The 24,530-nt window shown below is 40.2% G+C and overlaps 1 protein-coding gene across 2 annotated transcripts in view; it reads right to left on the reverse strand.

Annotated features, from left to right (window-relative positions):
• LEMD3 (LEM domain containing 3) overlaps positions 1-16,934 on the reverse strand; it is a 41,251-nt gene extending 24,317 nt beyond the window's left edge. For both annotated transcript variants that reach the window (XR_009274744.1, XM_058804652.1), the window contains exons 1-2: positions 15,422-16,934; positions 1,718-1,755 (exon numbers count right to left, since the gene is read on the reverse strand). Coding sequence is in view for 1 of the 2 variants with exons in the window: in XM_058804652.1 (XP_058660635.1) it covers positions 1,718-1,755; positions 15,422-16,934 (1,551 nt within the window). In the remaining variant the exon portion in view is untranslated. The remainder of the gene's footprint in view (positions 1-1,717; positions 1,756-15,421) is intronic.
• Between the last annotated feature and the right edge of the window lie 7,596 nt (positions 16,935-24,530).

The following is a 24,530-nucleotide window of genomic DNA, read 5'->3' on the forward strand; positions in this document are numbered from 1 at the left end:
TAAATATAACCAGGAGCATTTTATATTTACAAGGAATTATTCAAAACATGAAGACAAAGAACATGCAATTACATACACAATTATGTACGCTGAAGGCTATTCTGAAATGTTGAAGTTTTATCAAATGGCTAGGACTAGAGCCTTCATTCCAAAAAATACTCAAAAAAAGTAATTTTCCAGTTTGTGCATATGCTGATTATACTAATTTTGAAAAAAAAGTAACTATAGTAGGCTTAACTCCCTGATGCACCAGCATTATTGACATAATTTTAAAATGTGAATAGTCCATTTCTTTTTTCTTGTAAGAAAATTGCTACCAGAAAAGCAAAATACTTCTTTCATTGATCAAACAATGGACAAACTATTTCCCAACAGCACCAATTTCCAGCATCATCTCTCCCTATTCTGGTACTAGAAAACCATCACTGAGATTAAGTTGATGTAGTTGATACTCCTCAGGAAACTAACCAATCTTATTGACTCATTTCCTGGCTGGAGAACACTCTGAATGGCAGAAGAGGAAAATCAGTCTTCCAGCACACACACACCACCAGCAGTACATCAAGTTACATTTACTTGCCAGTAGGTACACCCATGACTTCACTAATAGCTACACTGAGATGAACATGAGAAATATTACTGTGACCATTTTTTTTCTAATTAACAGTTGGACCATATAAAAGAAGCAACTGAGCAGTATAACCTTTGTAGCTAACAAACAATCAAGCATGGAAAAGGATTACTATGGAACAGCGCAGTAGAAATAGAAGTAACATATAGACAAGGCTCTCAGGCCAAGTCCAGTGAACAAAATGTATTCTCTCCACACTAGTAAAGTCATTTTGAAAGAATCCCCAGAATCTGCCTCGAGAAATTTAATTTGTTCAAGAGATTCAGAAACATTTTCTATCCAAGAAACCAGCCAAGGCCACCTGCTTAATATGCAATTACTCACATTCGGAGAGTTCAATCCTAGACACAAAAGCCACCAATCCACCAAACAAAAACACCAAATCCCAGACAGTAAAACAAAAAAAACCGCTCCCTCCAAGGCCTCCACAATTATCTTGCAATACTTGCTTATATATGCCTAGCAAAAGCAGATCACTATGTTTACAATTCAAGACAGAAGAGAGAACCACCTGAACGCATGCTGCAGCACTAAGGATAATACAGATAGCTTCAACGGCGACATCTCAAAACTTGTTAGCCTGATACTTCAGACAAAAAAAGTAAATACAGGAACAAGTAACAGAATGGAATCAAAGTGAAAGAGACAAATTTTAAAATTAATTTTGAAGGACTTTAACCCTTGCTCTTCTGTAACACTAAATTAGATCCTTGGGTTTCATGTCAACCATCTCTTACCAGCTGTGCTTTCAAGGTTCAAAAGCCTAATGTTACCATTAAGTAACTTAATGTTACCAGTAACTGAAAAACTGTTAAATTTAGTCTCAAAATCTCCAATACTCTTTTCTTTCTACAACACAAATTATGTACGATTTTCATTGTGTATGAAGCAACCAGCATGCCACAGCCAAATCTTGTAATCTTATTTATATTGCCCAAGATGAAAAAAAATTTTAAATACCAGTTACAAGAAGTGCATTTACTTCCTGCAAATTTTACTAAAACTGCATCCTTCTGAATAGATCTATATTGTTTGTATACAATCATCTGACAGATTAAAATCTCAACATTAAGTGGTTTTACTTACTTGTATTTTTTTGAGTTCTTCACTAAAGGGATCCTTGACTGTCAAGAAAAAAAGAAAAAAAATTAATTCACTCTAGGGTCTGAAAACACTAAAAAGGTATACCAACATTGTAGCATTATGACAACACTGCAATAGTTAAGATAAAAGCATGGTCCATAATAAGACAAATAACAGAGACATCTATTAACCTTTGACCTAACTCTGCATTTGATAATGCAGTATAGTAGCATTTAGGTTATACTAGATTTTTGTATGTCAACAAATTTCACAACTATTTCCTTACAAACAAAACTGTACTTGCCATTTGCTGAACCCTTGCTTTATAACTCAATTGCTTTGAAATAATTTGAAGGTTTTACATTTTAGTGGACAATTTAAAAAAGGAAAACCTCTCTTTTACTCACCACTAATACATATAACAAAGCTCTACAACTCAGCATGTTCTTTTAACAAGAGTGAGATGACACACTGAGAGCTCATGCACTCCCATGCATATAGGTATCCACAAAATATTAAGAGTTGCCCAACCAAGAGTAGATTGATTGACAATATCTTGACTGCTGATCCACAACCATGCTCAAACTGATCATTCAGAGTTATATTTATAATTTAGTTATAAACAGGAAATATAATAGAAATATAAAGGTTGACATATTAGATCAAATTCATGGCTAGATTTCTCATTTAGGAGAAATGGAGGATACAAAAGAAACTAAGGATCAACTTATAAAACAGGGTTCCCAACCTTAGTCAAGTGTAAGTGAATATGGATAAGAAACAAAAAATCATTTTCTAAGAAAAACCCCTAATTATTTGTAAAAGAATGTGATTTTTATTAACTGCATGAACTTCAGTAGCACTCTTGTCAGCAGACAAATGTTGATCTGTTTCACCTTAGTTTTGAAAGGAAGTTTGAAGTCCCTTTCTCTGCTCCTACACGTGGCAATGGTTAAGATCCACACTCCTACAGTGACAACCAACAAATGATGTATAAAACAGAGGGACAATGAAAACACTTCCTAAATGAAGAAGGCTTGACTCTCTGCAACTTTGCAAACAAGTTTGTCCATGTGCCTCAGCTCAGAAAAAAAATTAAGCATGTTACCAATCCAATAAGCCCTTTGGCTTCTTCTGATACAGCAAATGGAAAAAAAACTAAACCAAACCAAAATCACCCAAACACAGGGACTGGTTTTCACAGACATCCAAATACTGTATTCAGATATAAGATTAATTAAAGCTGATACAAGCAGATGCTGAAGACTCTTGCATACCAAGCCCTACAGCATTTCATTATTTCATTCTATAGGTTTCTATAGGTCCAAATTCACAGCCATTGCTTACTGGATTATCAAGCTACAAACTTTAAAGTTTTATGTATTTCATTGATTACCTCAAACAAACACACCCAGCACACTAAACATTTAATGTAAACAGCCTAAAATAGAATTAAACACCTAGTTTGATTGTTAGTTACCCAGACAAGGATAATTACAGACTCCAGGGTCAATGCTATTCAGCACACATGAAATCTTGACTGAGTAGTGGTTTTAGATTGGAAGGTGGGTACAAACACAAGGTACAAGAGGGAGTAGATTTCAGTACACCTGATTAACATACTTTAGCGTCCATGAAAGTCACAAAACAAACGCATGTGCAACATTTCCATGCCTGCAAAAACTCAAACTGAAAACTGTCACCTGAAATTCTAGATGTGTTAGGGCAGCCCAGAAATTAAGTAGAGGCTATGGTGGTGGTTTGATTTTACTGGGATTGTGATGCTGGGAAAGTCTATCTCATATTTGGGCAACTTCATATTTACATAAATTACACCTTGAATTTGTTAAGGAAGCCAGATGATATGTCAGTGTTTGCCTCTCCTTCACAAATACATAGTGGTTACAATGACCAAGAACACCAATCACCTCTTCAAAAATACTTATCACAAAAATGTAGCAATCTCTGAAACTCTTTATTTTAACTCACACTATAGGATTTCCATGAAATCCCTCTGAAGTTAGTGATTGTTACTGTTAACCAAAAATTGAAGTACATTTTATACATGATGCTATTTCGTTTAGCATGACTGGTGCTATATGAGGCAAGTAAGCAAAATGCAACTGCAGCAATTTATCAGCTGCATATGCAATTACAACTGTTAATCAATCTGCATTTATTTACCACATAACCTCAATTCACTTGAGTTAATAAGGCCACTCCTTAACTTCTTCAGTAATTCCTCTTCTGAATACACCCTTCTTTCTTTTGTCCAGAACCTAATCTCTTACCAAATCCTCCCACATGCTTCAGTCACAGATGCAAAGTTCTCACATACTCCAACATGCCTAAGGTATTTCAATATATTACATCAGCATTCTTGGTTCAAAAGCTTTCTTGACAGTTCTTAGAATATGCAACTATATTTGTAAGAGTGATAAATTCTTATTCTACAAAACTAAACATTATATTAAGAATTAATTATTAATGTAATATTTTTAATCTGAACATATATTTCCCAAGGCTCCTCCTCAAAACGGGTTTGAGACCTCAACCATGCAATAGTTGGCTGCCTGGAAAATAGTTTATCAAGCTCGCATTCTAATGGAGTTCAAAGAACAACTTACCATCTACTCATGCTACAAAGTTAATACATGCACCCTTGTACCAGAGGTGAGAGTAAAATACTAATCAGCCCTTTCGTAACATTCATGCCTTCACTTCATTGATCACTCATACACATTTGAGAGTCCTCTTCCTCCTTGCTATACAAGCCACCTCTGAACCTTTCTGCAGCTCTATGTTCCTCCTAATATTTTAAGGTGACATTTTTAACAGAACCACTGTAATGCCATAATCTATTTTTGAATGTACAGATAATGTGATTTTAGAGATGAAAAAGCAACATTCCAATGCAACTTTAAGGAGCTGTAAAGCTGCAGCAGCAGAAACAAGAATGATCCCAATTAACCAGTAAGCAGCTCGTTTCTCAGTGTGATGCCACAAAGCATCAAATACCATTCACCCACAGGATTCAGGGACTGTGCACTATGACATATACCTCCAAGGTAGCAGCTTCTGCAGAAACAAGAATGCTTCTCCCTGTAAAGTACTTTTCTCCTCCTCATCCACAAGCCACAAGCAGACTAAACTCAAAAGAGAAGTAGTAACATTTCCAATATCTGTCTTACAAAGATGTGTTCTGTAAGAGGATAACCTAATGCTTTCCATCAGATTTTTTCTCCTACTAAAACAAACACATCAGCTGGATAATATACTGCTACCAGAGTAAGAAACAATAGTAGAAGCACTGCTATCAGAAAACATGATCTCAAAACAAGTTTTCAGTAATTTTACAACTCAAGAATTTTCAATGTCAGCTAACAGACTTTCTAAGTCTAGGATCAAGGAGTGACTTCACCCAGTGACATACCATGTATGTGTCAAGAATAATTCTAAAACATTGCTCCTCTGAACTCCTAAACCTTAAAATGCCAGAAAAATACCAAACAAACAAGTTATTGCTTGAAACGTTATTCCAGAGCTCCATATTTCAAACTCCTTAAACAAAATAATCCTGTCTTTATTTTCCTCTCTGCAATTATTCAATGCTCAAAACAGACAAGCAGTTTTGCATTACCTTCCAGCTCCATATTTCTCTAACTCAGGTAGAAACCATTTCAAACCAGTAGGCTAAATCTCTCTGCTTTGACATTAAGACATCAAATCATACAGCAATTCCTTCTATATGGATCATCTTTGTGCATTTTGGAAATGGTTTTTACATTTCTATGAGTACCCCATTACAGTTTGAATACTCCTTGGCTGTGTCAATTTTGAAGATAATGTGCCACAAGGATTAGCGAATGCTACAAATGGCTGAACCTTTCCTTAATATCTAATCACTTTTTCAACTGGCTCAGTTTAAAGCTCTTTTATTGATCATTTTTCCAGCCAATATAATTTTAATTCATTCTATTTCCAAGTAAGTGATGTAACGATTGACAACATAACCAACAATTTCATGTTGTTCCCTTCTACTGACAAAGTTCCCCTCCAAAAGAATTAAAAATCATATTTGTGATACATACTTCAGACACATTTTCCATCAGCTCTGAAAATAAAAGTCTTCATTATTTCAGGTAAAATGATATGACCTACCAGAATTTCTCTTTGGAGTTTTCACTACTTAAACAAAAAAATAAAAAGCCCAAAAAATTACCACAAAATAACCATCTACTCCTGCTATTTAAATGCTGGTTAGAATAGACTTTAATGTTGAAAGGTGCTCCTGCATGTCATGCCAATTTAATTCATATTTAAGGAGAGACACAAGTGTTTTGGGAAAGCTTCTCATCAGATTATTCAGTTTCACTAAATAATAACATTATTTTCATTGTAGTACTCATATTAGTGATCAAAAAACCTAAAAATTATAAAAGCTGTCCGTTCTTAAGAATATTTAAGGAAATTTTTTTAGTAACAGTATTTGCACACATGCTCTTTTGCATTATATTACAAATAGAAGAAACAGTTGTCTCTGTTCTATCAGGGAAAACGGCCCAAAAGTTCACTTGCCGTGCATCGTAAAAATTAGATTAAAATCACATACACGCAGTATTCACCACAGGCTAATGTGCATATATAGGAAATAAAAAACCCACCACACTAAGACTGCTCTTATAAGCAGTTGCAAAACATTACCAGGAGAAATGTTAGACTTCAGACACATACCAGCATTTTACTATGGATAGAGAATCAGAACAGTCTTCTGAAATAGCTATTCTGCATTTTTCTGCACCTCTCCCAAACAATTTTAGCTCCCTACATTTTATAAGGTTAAAAAAATACCCACCACTTCTGCAAATGAACACAAATTTAGAAAAAAGGGGAAACTCCATCTTGAAAGCATAGCAACACAACATGTTTTATGTTAAACTAGGAAGCATTCAACTTTCCTCAAACTCCAAAGTTCAAAGTGGAAAGCAAACTAATAAAGCAAGTGTTACTGAAACACAGAAGGTTTAAGAATCAATGGGAAGCTGCAATTAAATATTGAATCTACTGTCACTCTGCCAAGGGGCCCAGTCTTGATACAAATATCCTGTGATTTCATACAAGTCATAAGGATTTCTGTCTTGAAGAGTTTCCAAAATAAAATCACAGTTATAACCTCTTCTTCCAGACAGACTTCAGTTACAAAGTACTAATAAGAGTATGAACAGTTTACAACATCCAAAGGTAACATTTTGATCAGGAACAAAGTCAAGATACAGATCACAGGAATTTTTCATTTTTAAAACTGGGGTTCTGTTGCACCTCTGTCCTTTAAATCATTCAGCACACATTGTTCTATCAGTGCTTGCTGCACTAAGAGCAGCAGAACTGCTGAACAAGGCATTTACCATGCCTGAACACAACAGCAGAACACTGAAAACAGGTGCTCCATGCACGACATACAGAGGGAGTTGCTAGCAGGTCTCTTGGCACGACAAAGATGAGGAGGAAGCAGCAGACAATTTACCACAAGTACCCACAGTAGTTAAGAAAAGAAGGAAAACTGCTCACCACATACTGTACAAGTTAGAAGGGCTCAAAATCAGAATGCGCTCAGCAGTTAATACACAACATAACACTAGACTGGACATGCATAACACCAGGGAATATTTAGTTACTTCCATTTTTACTCCTCCAGACTAACACTGAAGAGCTGGCTAAACCTTTCAGGTTGTCTACCATAGTAACTGCTTTTGTTTGATGATTTGTTTGATTAATCTACCTGGTTCAAACAAAAATTATCCAAAGGGAACAACTGGACTAACACACCATTATCCTTTACTCAGATGAAGAGTCTGCTTGAACTAAGACTGAACTTGAACTAACAGGTATGATCACTGTTTATTAATGAAATAGGTTATGCCTATTAGTTAAAAGGTTACATCATCAGTTTGTGGATTAAGGTGATGAATCTTCTAGCAGTACTGTGCATACTTCTAACCCTGGGGGATCTAGAGAGGAGGAAAAAAACAAGAAAATCCAAAACATTTCTTGGCAAGAAACTCACTTGCCATAGAGAAACAGGAAAAAAAGAAGACAGGAAGTACAAGTGAGTCTTAACAATATCTCAAACACTAGGGGCAATAAAACACACCTTTGGCACATGACAACTCTGTACTATGCAGGTCACTACACAGTGGCATAAAAGTCAGTGCTTGAACTATGAAAAAAAAAGTTTACAGAATAAGATCCTAATCTTTTCCTCAAACCACGTATCTCGTACCTAAGGGAGCTGGCCATATAGTTAGTCTGATCCCAAGGCTTGTGTAAGCAGCTCAGTACATTTCCATCTTCTGAATGGCAAAGGATACCACATGCTAACTCATTCCCTTACAGAAGGAATAGGCAGACCCCTATTTGGCCTTAGGTCCTCAATTACCAGGACAGCTCCTTCCCAGGGCTGCTACTTTTATATAATTTCCCTCCAGTCTGCTCTCCCTCAAAAGGCATCACTTTAATACCACGCATCCTACACAGCAGAATAAAACAAGTGGATTTAACTTCTCATGTTTTTTCCTCCCCCTACACTTCATGGGCATTTGTACTCAATCTGCACATTTCTGTTAGTTCAATAAGCAGGTTCTCTAGCTGAATGTCAAAAGAAATAAAGTGTTTAAAATTATAAATAAAAAGCCACCGCACTGCACAATTCTAAAGTATGCCGACACATCCATGCTCAATGTGAACGACTGAAACTACACAGCCTACAGTGTTTCTGCAGGGAGTACCACCTCAGATGGAAGCAAAACTTAACAGGCATTGATCATAATACACCCAGGATCACCAAATCAAACTGTGCATATGTACCTGCCCATTCTGAATGAATGAGCTCTAAGGAGTAATCAAAAGATTGGTACGTCTACTCCTGGTTCAAAGGTCACTGTACAAACAGTGCAGCAGTACAGCTTCTTTGGTGTTCTCAACACTACCTTTTTAGTTTCTTTGAGTTTATATCAAAATGAACATGCATTTATTATTATATGCAAAACACAAAGTACCCAAACATGAACATATCCTTTAGCAAAGCTCAGATTCCCCATTTCCCATAGTGCCTTACTCTTTTATCCACACCTGCTTTTACATACGCAGATGTAAAAGCATAAGTACTTCTCATGCTTACAGATAATCAGAACAGAAAAACAGCACTAAATAACATTGTGGGAGGTACAGCACAATAGGACTCCACATTGAACATTACAAACTCTAGCAAGCCTTCTAACACAGAAGGAACCTACATGAGCTCAGCTTTATGATGTGCAGTGGTTCTTCAATCTATCCCTGCCCAGATCAGTATACTTCTTCCCATCAGTACCACTGCCCCTTTCGACAAGCTTTTCTGTATCAGAATGACTCAGTGGGCAGAAGCTACCAAGGTTACTTTTGATCAAGACCTGAGCTACACCATGTCCTTATTTACTATAATCACAGCAAAGGCACTGCTACCTTCTTCCACAAATCTGTATCCACCAGGAAAAATAGAAGGAGCCAAGGGCAGACAAGACAAAGTACTAATGAAGAGATTCTCCTTTAAAAAACCTTTTTTTTTTATTTCACCGTCACTGACCAGAGTAAACTTATTGCCCTCAACCTAACACAAATCACAACAGACAACTAATTTTAGCAGAGAATACATTCACAAGAACTATATAGGCAAAAGGAATATATGCCTCATGATTACAACACTCCGTGATTCTCCACAACATTGGAATAGCACTTTCATCAACAAAAAAACACTGTACTGGCTTAATTTACTTGCCAAAGCTTTTTAGTGAAGCAACTTTCTCAAGCAGCAGTTCTGGCCTGTTCAAATGATCATATTGTTACTGAAGCACAAGTCCAGAAGCATGACAGGGATCAGCTGGGTACAACTCTACAACTCCTGCCAGCTTAGCTGGGTAAGCAGTCAAGCTAAAGTTTGAAACCTACTACTCTCAGATGAAACACAGATCTCAAAAGGATTTAAATATAAATGATTTTTAGAAACACAATTGCATCCCAGAGATAGGAGGACTGCAGGCCTGATTCTCCTCCTGTACTGGGATAACTATAGACTGTGAACTGAAACAGTGTTAAGTAGGGCTCCTACAAGGCAAAAATTTAAGTCCTTGTGTATCATGGGCTCTTCTTTAAAATATTTCCACTGCATCCATTATCACTCTAGGCATCTGTCCTAAGCAGAAATATCTGTATTGCACTTGAACAGTATTAGAGTTGACTGAGGTTCTTAACAAATGAAACAAGTCTGCTTTTTGCTTTCCCACACCTTTCTAGTCTTTAGTGCTTTTTAAAATGTAAAAGTTGCAACCAGATCTGCTTTCAGATTCTGGATCACCATTCTCACATTAGAAACGAAATTTGTTTTTGAGAAAACTACGCACTGTAGAATGCAGTGCAAACTTTTGATTACTTTTTGATATCTAATGAAAACAGGTTGACTCCTGTCAGAGCTTTTCTGCATCCCTGGTCCCCAGGCAAGTGATTCTAGTCCAGATTTTCCATTACTTACTTCAAAAAAACTCATGGCTTCCAACAGTAACTTTGAAAAAATGTCATAATAAGAATCTACAGTAATGGCATAAGGAATGTTCTGTGCACATCTGCTAACAGCAGCACACTTAAGCACATGAATGCAAAGTAGTCATAAATATTCTGAACAAAGTATCAACTACCACTATCTCCCTAAAAACAGGAATTCTGAATTTCCATCAGTTTTGTTTCAAACAGTGCTGAGCAATTTTCTTATTTATTCTTTATACTCCATATCTATTACAAAGGTGAATAGACTGTTTATAATCCTTTAGGAAGGACTTGAAGCTGTCAGCTGAGCTATTTTGTACTACATAGCAATTACTTAGACTTTCCTAGATGAAAGTCACAACATAATAATTATTCAACTTCCCTAGATAAAAGGCCAAATTATTCCTCATTTTAAAGAATAATTTCTGACATACCATAAGGAAGATGAGAGTTTAGAATTGCCAAGAATCCTAAGGAAATCTAACTATTCTGCCTGGCTTTACTTTATGAAGACAGCCTAGGGATTCTTCTTGTTTGATCTACTGATCTTGATCCAAAACTCATCAAACCACAGAACTGAGATTGCTACAACAGAGATTAGTCTTTAAGAAAAACGCCAGGATTTTCTTTTATAACACCTAGTTGAGAAATACTTGCTAACTAGGATTTAAAGCAATATACAGAAAGTGAAACAGCAACATGCTAATATTTCAATAGAAGTTGTTACATTGTCGAATACAAGTCAGGGTATCCCTTGCAAAGCACAGGTAACGTTAATAGGGACACAACACAGAAATGTTACAAATCTTTTAATTTTTCTCCTTCCCCTTATTATGTCCTCTTCCATAAGTATTTCCTATCCACAACTACTTTTCTTCTATTAAAGCCAACACTGTAAAGAATAGACTCTTCTGAGAAGGTGATCTTAAGTAAATTTATAACAGTTATCTGCGAAATACCACAGCACTTCAACAGTAATTTCCAGGCCTGTGAGCTTAACAGTCATCATCTTGTCTTTTATACAGCAAGTCTAACTTCTTAGCAATTAAATTCCCTGCATAAAATTCCATGGAAGTTTTAACACCTGAGAGATTTAGACTTCAAGAACAAAGGAACATCAATGGAATTGAATAAAACTCTTAGAATTGTGATTTGCTTAAGCTTACACTCAGAATATGCACAACTGCTAAGGCTCCCTGAATTAACATTTCAAAAACACAAGTTTTAGTAAATATAGTAAGGATTATCCTCCTAGCAGTTGTTTTGTAACAAGTATCATAGAAAGACCAAAATTGCTAGCAACAGATGTCACTTTAAAAGGCTTCTTATAAGAAAATAAGACTTTAAACAAGACCTACCTGAAACTTTCAAGATTCATTTTTTGTTGTGATGGTTTTGTTCTGTTCTGGTTTTTTTCTTTTGTCACATCAACTGCTTCCCAGACAAAGTACTGGAGCAGAAATGGTGCAAGTAACCTACATACAATCTATTTCAGATGACAGATTTCAACAGTATCTGTACTAGCACCCACATCTTTCAGAAAGAAAGTGAACCATATCTGAAAGCAACATCAACCCATCTGATACTGTTACCAACGTTTCATTAAAAACAACTTTAGAATTAACTTCCAGGAACAGCCACTAGAGATGCTCAGAGCAACATCACAAAACCACAGGAGTTGGAAGAGATACACACACATCTCTTCAGGATTTGAAGAACCTAGGAAGTAGACTAAAGTGTATCATTTTCCTGACAAAATATTATGTTGGCTTGGCAAGAAGTTGATACAATCCCATGGTCTTTTGAAGGCAGGTGCAAACAAAACATGCTTTACAGCCAGAGCAAAAGGAACGAGGTTACCAGCACCAAGCCTAAACTGATCTTTTTCAAATGTAGCACTGTCAGAGACAGCAAGCATAACAGGCACTAGCATTAGTTGGGTCTTTCAAGTGAGCTTGAAGAGCAGTTCATTTCAGTGGGTTTAAGAAAAACCCTATCTATATTTTAGACAGCAAAATGCATAAAAACCTTAATTCCAGTGACATTTATAGCTTAGATACAGAAGGATTAGCCCAGTTCTGATTTTTTTATGCTACATGTGAAAAAACTGAAGCACTTTGTAGCTATTTTAGAGCACTGCATAAAAAAGCATTTGAACACTATGCAAAAGTCTCTTGTAAAATGTAAGTGTAAGTAACAAGTCTCTTGTGAAATACTCTGCTCACCCCTTCCCACTTATGTTACTCCACCTGGCCTAAATTCAACTCCAACACCTGGTTTTAAGCCTCCCTCTCATCAGACACATCTCTTCTGTTCTTAGATTGACAAATATTTAAGTGTTGATATTGAGTGTACTTTGTGATAAGTATTTCTCAACGTCTCAAACATACTATCACCTTACTTTGATTGCATTTCATTTTAAGCACTTAACTGTTAAGAAAACCAACATTAAGCTCACTGTGCATCATTCCCTGCAAATTTAAAATAAGAAGTCACCAAATATACAAATAACTGTCTTTATTGCTTTATCATAGTAAGCATGATAATTAGATGCATATATTGCAACTCCGCTGAACACTAAAAGTTTTTATGACACAGACTGGAGTTTAAAATAGCTGATTTTCTTCCACTATCAAATCACTGTCACCCAACAGAATCTAACCTACAACCACCTAAAAGACAGAAAAATCCCAATATCCAATAGCCTAAATGATAAGGCTGTTTTTGAGATATACTACTATTTTAATTAAAAAGTATGAATCATTTCTGCTTCTATTAAAAAAAACAGACAATACACCCATATAAACATAAGAGTCAAAGGACTCACTTAGATGATGTTTAAGCTTAGGAAGACAGGGTTCTCCCCCTTTGCAGTAAACATCAGTCTTTATTAGCCTGTCTTGTCTGTTCTTGCCCGTTCTACAGACCCACCGTATTTTTGTGCCATATGTTGATTTAAGAGGAAATTAGTAAGCACGTGCTAAACATATGGGCAAGGTAAGTCCCTCCTCATTCCCACATTGCTTAAAAGAAGTGGCCTGCTCCTCTTTCTATCAAAGGAGCTAGCCACAAAACCTGCTGTTTGCTTCTGCCAAAGGACACTATTCCCGTTCCCATTTGTTATGCTGCAGCGAAGCCTGGGGCTGTGAGGAAGCAGCACAGACGAAATTCAAGTGCCATTGCCAGAACGATTCTTCAGGAAATCCACTTTTGAGAGTTCCACTGAAAAGAGAGCAAGTAAGAACAGGCCAAGAACTGGTTTACTTGAACTACCAAGCAACACTGGGCTACCAGAGCACTGACTAGGCAGCCTATCCTAAGCAAGGTCCTCTAAGAAGAACACAATTTTTCCTGTGTAACAGTCCCGGCTGGGTTAACTTTTTAAGAGCAATATACTCAACACAGTCATCCCACATGCTCTATAGGAACATTCACACATTCCAAAACAAATTTTTTTCAATACAAAAAAAAAATCCACTCTGAACTTTAAGAACTATTGCAATCTGCATTGCTGAAACACTCACCTTTTACCAAACAGGAAGACAAGCCAGTTTTAACTCAACCACTGAATTTGGCAGTTTACCCCAGTAGGCTGACAGATCTTCTCCGGTTAAAATCATATTTCAAGACCAAATGCAGCATATAATACTTATGCTAGTACAAGAATACAGCTTATCCATACATAAGAAAATGTAGGCATGTCTCTATCAGTTATGGCCAGAAGCTGACCAGAGTATACGTAGTCCTAAGAGTCACACTACACTGTGTCTAATTATAGCCCACCTGTGTATGTTCACAGCCAGCTCAAAAAACAAGACTGAACAAGACTTAAAAGCCACGTGGACCATTGCAATGAAACCACTGCAAATCCCCAAGTCCTTGCTGCTACCGTCCTTCCTCAACACTAAATGTCTTACATGCCACCCCCACCCCTCAAAGAGCATTAAACAGAATTTAAAATTATTCTGCTACCCTAATGTAATGAACAAAGTTTGAAAGGGAATAAAAAAAAAAGCCAGCCCACACGGCTGCCCTGGGACATCTAGCAGATCCCAAGGTAATAGTCAGATCACTCCTTACAAGGCACTGTATACATGTCCACAAATGAGTACATAAATCCTCTACTCTCCGTAAAAAAAAATGTACACACTTGCCCCACTTGTACACCCCACAACATCCTCAATCATTTCAAGAAAAGTGCAAGCTGCCAAGAACTTTCTAACACTCTTACATCCCAAAACCAGATTTTTGCATAATTTCTCACCAGAAGCAGTGAAAACCCAGGACAGCAATGGAATGGTTTTTCTTTCTGATGTTAGAATCTCCACTGTCCATTTCAAAACAGCCAAGAACTGAATTAGCATGAATCACCACCCTCAGGTGGTATGTTTCCATTTTGGTATTCTTCAAAAATTGTAGGTTTTAAATCCATTCCAAGTTACTTCTACATGTTAAAGGAGTTCCCAAATAATTCAGTATTTAAAAAAAAAAAAAAAAGAATGCTCTGAAATTCAGACTAAAGCACAGCAGTAATTCATGTATAAACGTTATTATCAACTAAATTTAGACGCAATCATTTATTAGAAAACAATACACAATACATCAAGCATTCACTGCACAAAATCTGTCATCGTGTGCAACATCATCTCAACCTAGGATCCTTTTCAAGCCTCAGCACACATGAATGAAAACAACTTGCTTCATTACCAAACAACTACAGCCAAATCTCAGCCCTGCAGGAATCCCAGGTATCTAACTGTGCACTTACTCCTGCAAGATTAACGTAAAGTCTTACCTCGCCAATTCTCTATTAACCATACTCCTGCTAAATTGAACAAAACCCACAGAACTGCTTTGGGAAGAAAACTTGCTAGAAAATAAGTTATCAACAGATTACTGCAGGGTATGCTGGGATTTAAGTTTATCCTCAAATATCTTGCAAGCTTATTACACCAGCTTGCAAAGCACATACATAAGGAAAGATAATTTCTCTGTGCACCATCCTCTAAAGAGAGATTATACTAAGGTGGAACCCAGAACTGTTCAGTAAGGGAGGTCTGGGAACGCAAAGGCGCATTAACAGTTGTTACATCCAGTTGCAGAAACTCCTCTTACCCTTCACCTAATACTTACTGTTGGCTCCCACATCCTCAGCTACTCCAGAACCTCTCATTCTCAGGTATGTGAATCCCAGTATCAGAAAGAACAAGCATGCAGCAGTTAAGAGGAACATGGACAGGTAATGTGCACTGAAGCCTCCAGTGGTGGATACCTCCTCTCTTTTGAACTGTTGGAGAAGCTCCTCCTCGGGCTCAGAGAGATTCTTCTTGTAGGTGTTTTTCAGGTAGGTATGATTTGAACCCGTATGATTGGAGTGGTTGAGTCTAAGGGAGGAGGTGGTTCCACCCGGGGGAAGGCTATTAGTAGATGAATAAATCCTGGATTCAACATTACAGCTACCAGGAGCACCGCTGAGAACATGGTTATTGGTCGCTTTCCTAATGGCGCCTGGAGGGTCAGTGATTTTGCCGCTGTCCACGTCCGTGAGCGGTGGTGGCAACAGCAATACTGACGGGGATTTCTTGGGTAGGCCAATGCGGTATCTGGGGCTGGGAGGACTAGAGTCCAGATTTTCACATCCTCCTCCTCCTCCTCTTCCCCCCGCCGCCGCCGCCGCCTCCTCCTCCTGATTTCTGCCCCTGTCTAGACTGCCGGCAGCAGCCGCCCCCGCCGCCCTGTCATTCGTTACGAGCACAGCAGCACCGCAGCCTCCGCCAGCCCTTTCTTGGCCCGTCTCCATCACGCCAGCGCCGGCTGCAGCGCATTTGCTTGTTATGAATGGAGCAGGCGACTTGCTGAGGCTCCGTCTGGGCCGGCGAACTGCAGACTCCTCCTGCTGTTTGGCCCTCACCCCCGCCGCCTCCTCCTCCTCCGAGTCCGAGTACTTGTCCCTGCTGCCTCCGTAGGAGAGGAGTCGGTTCCCGTTCACGGTCCGGTTCTTCCACCGCTGCTGCTCGCTCTCCTTTTCCTCCTCCTCTTCGTCGTCGTCCTCCTCCTCGCCGTCCCCGAGCTCTCTCAGACCCTGAGTCGCCGTCGGTCTCCTGGCCGCCGCCCCCCACCAGGCGTTGGGCTTCCGCCGGGCCGCCTCCTCCGGGGGGGAGCTGCTGCTCACGCCGCAGGCGCCGTGGGGGGCGGCGGGCCTGAGGCCGCGGAAGAGGGGCGCAGCGCGCTCCCTCCTGCCGCCGGCCTGGCCCCGGGGGCTGCTCTCCGCGTCCGACTCGTCCGAGCTGAAGCCCAGCAGCACTTTGCTGCCCCCGGCGGGGGGTGCGGCGCGGCCCCGGCCGCCTCCGGCGGCAGTCCCGGGGAGGAAGGGGTGCTCGGCGCCGGCCAGCCGCGCTCCCGGGGCCGCCCGCCCGGGGCCGCCGCCTCCGCCCGGCGCCGCTCCGGCTCCCGTGTTATTGTTGTTGCTGTTCCGGGTCTTGTTGCCGCCGCCGCCGCGGGCCCCGGCCCGTTCATCCTCGCGCAGCTTCTTCAGCTTCTTCAGGTAGACGGGCCGGGTGCTCTCGGTGACCGGCCCCGGGGAGAAGCCGAAGCGCCTCAGCTCCGAGAAGAGCTCCTCGTCCGTGAGCTGCGCGGCCGTCGCCATTTTCCGCTCCCCGCCGCCGCCGCGGCGCTTCCGACCCACGCGCCGCGCCGCGCTCCCCGCCGGAACTGACGCGCCGCACTCGGCTGTGGCCGAGACCCGCCCGTCACCCCGCGGCGCCGCCCGCCGGGAGCGCGGCCTGGGGAGCGGGGGGATGAGCGGGGCGGGGCCGCCCGGCGCCGCCGGCCCTTCCCGGCCGCCCCCGCTCGGTCGCGGCTGTCACGCGGGCCTGGCGCCACTCACACCGCCACCGCGAGAGATGGGGCCCAGGATCGCCCCGTCCGCCCCCGGGCTCGCAGAGGGAGTCCCGGGCGGCAGTCGCGCCGTGGCGGGCGGCGGATGGGAGCAGGGAGGGCACCGCCGAACGGGCGGCCCCCGGCACGGCGCGGGTGGCCTGTGGGAGGCGCTCTCGGCGGCGGCGGGGAAGCGGCGGGGCGGGGGCTGCCGAGTGCGGGGCTGGGGGGAGACAGAGGCTGCTGCCGAGTGTCGGAGGGCTCGGGAATGCGTTGCAGTGAGCAGCGTCAGACCCAGCCCTGAACCTCCACTAGCGCCATTCCCGAGTGTCAAAGTTAGCCTAAAGGTGGCTGGAGAAATGGGAAGAGGCTGCGTGCACCTCTTGGCGGGCCGTTCCCGAGGTGGCAGGCAGCAGCTCCTTTCCACCAATGTGCCTGGTGGGAGCAAAGAGCAAACCTTTCCCTGTTGCAGCTCCAGCATCAGGACATCTCGGCTGTGAGCAGACATAGAACCTCTCATACATACGAGAGGACGTAGTCTTAAGCTGGGCTAGGGGAGGTTTAGGAAGAATTTCCTCACAGAGAAGGTGATTAGACATTGTAATGGACTGCCCATGGATGTGGCAGACACACGCCTGGAGATGTTTGAACAAAGTGCCACATCCAGTCTTAGTGCTGTGTTCTAGTTGTCACGGTGTTATTCAGTCATAAGTTGGACTTGATGATCTGAGGTCTTTTCCAGCTTAATAAATTCTGTGTGGTTTTGCATGTGATTAATTTTGGAATTATTTGGATGTATTTTACTTCTTTCTTTTGGAAAATATAATTCTTCATATGTATTGCAGCTGAAGTTGTCAAACTATATACAGAAACATACTGGTCATATGGTTGTGCCAATATAAAGAGATATCGTCCCGGCATTTCTCAGAGCATGTGGTGTGTGCTGACCGTTCTGGATAGGCCCTTTGGCCACAGAACCTCATATGGAGGCTTCAAAATCTCCTGGCCTGCCTGTCTCTACCTATCCACCCTGAATCACAAAACCCCGGGCTCAGTTTTTCTACATACTACATCAAAAACACAGGAGGCTGAGCCTCAATTTTGATCTAGCTCTGACTGGCTTTCCACCACCTTTAGCAAATTGGTCCAGGGACAAGATTGAACTGCATGAACAACTGTGTGTTCTCCCTCACAGTCTGCTGCCGTGAGGATATTGTGGATGTGCCCTGCTAATGTCAAAAGTGAAGTTGCTAATTTTGTTATCGAGGAACATTTGCAGAAAAGGAGTTCAGGTAGCTGTAAGGCAGCTATGTGAGAAGATCAAGCCAAATCTACTGAGCTAGAGGCATGGCCAAGGGTCTTTATGAGTGCTGTGCTTTATGTGGCACCACTGCACAGCCTCTTGGTTCCGGGCATTGGAGGAATGCATGGAACTCCAGCTGTAGGATCATTACACTCAACATGACCTCCATCATGCATTAAACTAGTAATGTAAATGTACCTGTTTTGTCCTATTTCCCAATCTGTCCTAGCCAACTGATACCATAAACATCATGGGAGATACTTCTGACATTCCATTCCTTCTCATCAGTGAGAAGCAACCCACACTTTGCAGCAGCTAGTCGGGATACGTGTTTGAACACGCCTGGCCACATTCAGTGCCTGTCTCCAGCTGCCTGTGACACTGGCCAAACAAACAGCAGTCAGTCCCAGCCCAGGCACCAATCTGGAAAGCACTGGCTTGGACACCTTCCTTCTACTAGCAGAAAGTATGCTGTCCTGCAAGAAAGTGAGGATCTTGTTATCCTACCAGTGCAATTCCTATCTTGCTGTTTATTATTGCAAGGGCATGAGTTATTTTATAAAACAGCTTACTTAGCAGCAGGAGTACAGTAAATACTATAAATAGTTAACAATTATTATATTATAACACCTGCAAAACTTGAATAATCTCCTCAAAAATTGAATCATCTCCTTCATGTAGATACATGGAACAGCTGACTGAGAAGTCTACGTATTCCAAGTCATGATATAAAATCTGTGTGCCAAAATATTTTGAAATGTTTAAAAAATACGTCTTCTTGTTGTACTGAAGTTAGGATACTTCCATTACCAATCCAAAATCACATTTCTTTCATAGAATACATCAGTATCAATCCCTTATTTTTATCAATATATCCACATAGTTTTTAAGGAAATACTGAAAGTGGTCACTTTTCTAAAGTACTTTTCTAATTTTTGACTGCAAGGAGAGTGGAGGCTGTTATTCATCAGCAAAAAAAAGGTGGTTGTTTTTTTGATAAGAAGTTTTGGGTTGTATTTTCCCTCTCATCCTTAAAGGACTGGTGTTCTAAAGAAACTGCCAGTTCTTCCATTAGGTGAAAAGCTGTTCTGGAAGTTAGCAACCATACTTATGTTGACTTCATTAGACTGGTACTTGAAGTTGTATTTTAACACCTCTCTTATTTTTCTTTCCTGATTCCAGATTTGTGTGATATTTATGCTTTTTTAATGTTCTTAGAATGTGTGAATGACAGCTGCCTTTCAAATGTTAGCAAGTCTCTCACTGCAACTTCCTCTTCAATTAATGCAGCCCACTCCCTATACAAATCACTGTTGCATACCTGAAGCATGTAGAAATCATGAGTCACATCTAAATGAAATATTATCCTCTTGTTAAACTCCCAATATTGTAAGTGCTTGTGTATTTCTATTTACCTTTCGATTTTTGAGCCTTAAGGTATGCTGAGATCATATTCTCTTAGGATTGTGCTGATAATAAATGTGAATGTTAGTAAAAAGTAAGAATGTGCCTTTCCTTTCTTTTTTAATAAAAGTGGAGATAGTCACATAATCACAGGCCTCCAGGAACTAGTGGAGTTGCTCTTATGGCAGTATGCCTCAGAAGAAATCACTCCCCTCTGAAAACAAACTGTACTAACCTATTTTTAAGCCTATTTACCCTTGTTTATCCAGTTGTTCCAAATACTACGTGATGAACATGAAATACCCTTTTCCTTTTAACGTTGAATGGGCTTTTTTTCCCAAGCAAACCAATCTTAAATATTACTGTTGCTGCCACATTTCTGAGTGAACACATTCACTTGCCTTCTTTAAATTTCTTGTTTCTCCTCCTTACAACTCCCATATGAGTTTTTTTAATAAGAGCAAATCCATCTTTGTTAAAATTACAGTGGTGTTATGGTACTAACACGTATTATTTGTTTATGTACTGGCCATGCCATTCAGCATGTGAGCCTATGTATGCATTTTTCTTTCCTATGGGCATCCTATTAATATTCAAAAGGCTTATGCTGTCTCTTGCCTTTGCATTGCTGCTTTTTGTGGCTAAGGTGTGGGCACATGCAAAGTATCTCTTGCCCACACAACCCACATGGCGCTGGACCACTCAGATACTGCAGCAGCATGAGCACAGTGTGCTGGATTCCCCACCTCCTGCAAAGAGGCCATGACGACATTACAGTTCTTTCCTAAGTGTCCCACACTAGTTCCATTCCCACAAAGTTAGCGATGACCTGCTGTGACTGTGCAGTTCTTGCTGCTAAAAGTGAACAATCCTAGTTCATGACTCTGAGACTTCAAAATCTCAAAACAGAATCCCCTCCTGCAGTTAATATGTCAATGTATATATAACTTAAACTGATCCATAGCATATCCTCTATTGGGTGGTCATCCCTGATCAGGTCATATAATTTCTGCTCACTTTATGATATCTGTATTCCTGGGCATTGACCATTTTGATGAAACTGTTGGAAGCATTACTGCTGACTCTGTACTTTGAAAATAAATGATCCACAAAGCAGAACTCTTAAATCCTTAAGATTGTCTTGAAAAACTGTATTTATTTTTGAAAGGACAGTTTATTTACATATGAGCTTTTCACTTAAATTCACTTTCTGTATTCAGTTCTCTTCTCAGAGACCGGAATAGGTAGGTATATTTATTTTAAAACCTGAATCTGAGCCGTTCAATTCCTCCGGAACTGAGCTTAAAGAAGAATGTCAGCTATCAGAAAATGACAGATTTCATAACAAACTGTGACAAAGAAATAGTAGAATTTAAGAAAATGCCAACAAGAGAGACAAGGACTTTAGGAGTAAAACAAAGAAGTAATAGTGACTAAAAGTTGATGTTTATTATGATAGTCAACTTTCTCCTTCCAGCCTCTTCAGGAAGCAAAAATGTAGTTACCGAGGGGCAGATGGATGAAATCATGAATGCAGATCAATGGTTGAGGGGATCATCCTGAAGCTATTCAGAGAGAATGGGAAAATCTCATTAGTAGGACAGTATCAAAATGCTCACCCACCTGTTGGTTCCTAAAACCTTCTTGCCCTACTATTTTATGTCTCAGAGAATTGTTGCTAAAGACTACTGCATGTTTTAATCAATATTTCTAACAAGGTGGCCAATCAGTTCTGTTTTGTTCTCTAAAGCATTGTACAGTTACAAACAGAGCTTTTTGTTTAAATTTGAAAAGGAAAAAGGGAAGCTGAGCTTGGTGGTCAGGCAGAGTACTTTATTATTGGTTCACTACTCTTAACATACAGAAACTCTGGCTGGGTAAATCAAGTACTTGCCATGTGGAATTGGTAGAAGTACTTCTACATATATATTGACCTCCCAGCACAGTTGTGGCCAAAAGTTGTGGCAATACACTACTCTGGCTTTTGAGCATCTACTTTCCTATGGTTAGGTGTCCCTTGCAGTATTTCCAAGATAATAAGGAAAAATAAAAACTAGAGTTGTATACTTAACCACGGAAGAATACTGGGAAGGAATCCTGCCTTTCTGAAATCAATAGAATCCTGAAAACCTGGAGATGCCTGATTCCCTGCATTCTTGTACCTTTCTCACATAAGGAAACACCTGTTAACACCATACAGGATATAGACATGTTAACTACACCTGATGAGATTTTTTTTTGCCTTGACCTAAACAACCTTTAACATGGCTGTAATGTGGCACTGTAGCCTGAAACCTTGAATAGTGTTTGGCACCAAAGTGATGAGCAGCATAGATGGAGCCATAAAGAGCTCACTGTTTACAATTACATCCTTGACTTTGATCCAAAGCTAATTAATGTCTTAAAAACTTAGGATTATTTAATTAATTTAATAATGCTTAAAAGAAGAGCCATCATGTGCAGAAAGAAAAAATGAAGTTTATATTTTACCTTTTTGTACAAGTGTAATTGTGTAATGCATTTTCCTGTGCCACAGGATTTCTAATTTCTAATTTCAGTTCATTCAATAACTAAGCAAAATATTAATTCATAGAGTTGACAAAAATAACCAAATCCAAGAAGTAAGAACATGGCCACCATTCTGTTTTCTGTCCATGTCATTAGACTGCTGCAAAGCACTAAATTCAGTGTGTTCCAAATAATTATTGGTATTGTCTATGCCTCTTTAACACTTGGAGATCTGACCCATTTTCCTGGCTCTTTTGTAACTGGCTCTGTGCAAACACAAGAGAAGATACTCCTTTCCCTTGAGTACCCACTTGCTTCCATTACCTGTCTTGAAGTGCAGGCAAGGTACATAAGCAGGAAGCCAGTAGCCCTTAGAAAATTCTCTCTTTGTAGAGAAAGCACTTGTGCATTTCAGCAGTGCAGACTGCCACAAGTCTCTCTGTCTCTCCTACTCTCAGCTTCTTATTGAGTATTGAATCAATCCTTTTGTTATAAGCAAGCAGTGGTGTCATCCTGGCACATTTTAAAAAGATTTCCTTAGGCTACATTATTTCCACTGTTTATAACTTCACTCACATAGAAAATATCTCACAAAGAGGAAGGAAGAACTTCCATAAGAACTACTCACAGACAGTGGGGAAAAAAGTACCACTAGCCCTAAGACAACAATTTCCTTCTCAAAGTACATGCTACATTTCTAGAACTTTGTTTTCTACTGTAAAAATCAAGTACTTTTAGGGAACATTAACAACAACCAACTTTTGGCCTACACAAACATCTCCATCTAAAAGCAGCTTCATCCTGTCTGAACTGAATCTTCTGTGTCACACATCATGGGAGTCTCTAGCATTCCCCACACTCCCTGGTCTTCTAAATACATGTGAATGTCATCATTGCATTCAGTTTCCTTCTGTGCTTAATTCTTTATGGTCCTTACAGGCCAGAAATCTCTCTCTGCTCTTCAATGTCAGACTTCCTGTGAAGGCTGGATCCTTCATCTCCACAGCGTACCATGTAGCGTTCTGTACAAAGGTTTAATTTCTCAGACCAGAGACACATCTGACACCATTTGTTGCTGTACCTGGAAAAAAGATGGCCTTCACCTTGCTGAACTTGCATTAGAACTGCAGTCCTCTTACTGTAAACTGTTGGAACAGCTCCAATATCACTTCTGAGAAATCCTCACAGCAGCAAAACCCTAGTCCTCTCCCTGCATAGCCAGACATAAGCAATGATTTCTGCCAGTTCTCTCCATGCCTCTATGATGAGCTGGCCTAGAGTGGAACACCTCCCTTTTCTCATGGAAAAGAAGCATAAAAAGGAAAAAAACCCAAACAGAAATGAAACAGAGAGAAACAGTAGACACAGCAGAAAGAGTATCAAGAAGAAGTAAGAAAGTTAAAGGGAACAGAAGAAAGAAGAAGGAACAGTGAAAGTAGTAATACTGAACAAATTAAAAGCCAAATACTGAAATGCCTGCTTTGTACCCCATGAGACTTTGTAGGACGGTGAGGAGATACTTTTACAAGGAAACCCAGAGGAAATATTTGGAGGAGCTCTATGTGCAAATGGGTAGGGCAAGGGAAAAAATGGGTTTTTTTCATTCATACACACTGTATAGGGAGCAGTAGGTGGAGGAGCGCATTCTCCTCTCATCTGCACCCCGAGTTCATCGGGAGTGCAAACAGTTGTTCTCCAGATGTCTATGAGAAAGGAAAATAGTATTTGCAAATCTGAAGGACTGGGGGCCCATAATACACAGGTATTGTACCCTTTGATCAGCAGAACAGAGGCTCCTCTAACTCACCATTTTCTATCATGTACAGACACAAGTTTCCCCTGGCTAGGATTAGTCTTTGTAAAAAACTTCCTGGGCAAAAAATAATACAGCATGAAAAAGAAATTTAACAGTATGCTGAACAAAAAATTCTCAGTTTCATAGTACCTGAGAGAAAGGATGAACCATGTCTGTAATATATCTGATGTATCAGTGGAGAGTTGTCATCCAATTGTGATCATTAAAAAATTAAGCATGCACTTAAGTGTTAGGACAATATAGGACCCAAAAGGTCTTACCTAAGGTCATAAAGAAGACTGTGGCAGAGCTGTAAACTGAGTTAATGTCATGAGGGCACCAGGCAGGAAATTAGG

The sequence above is a fragment of the Ammospiza caudacuta genome, chromosome 5, assembly GCF_027887145.1.
Source record: "Ammospiza caudacuta isolate bAmmCau1 chromosome 5, bAmmCau1.pri, whole genome shotgun sequence".
Taxonomy (NCBI): domain Eukaryota; kingdom Metazoa; phylum Chordata; class Aves; order Passeriformes; family Passerellidae; genus Ammospiza; species Ammospiza caudacuta.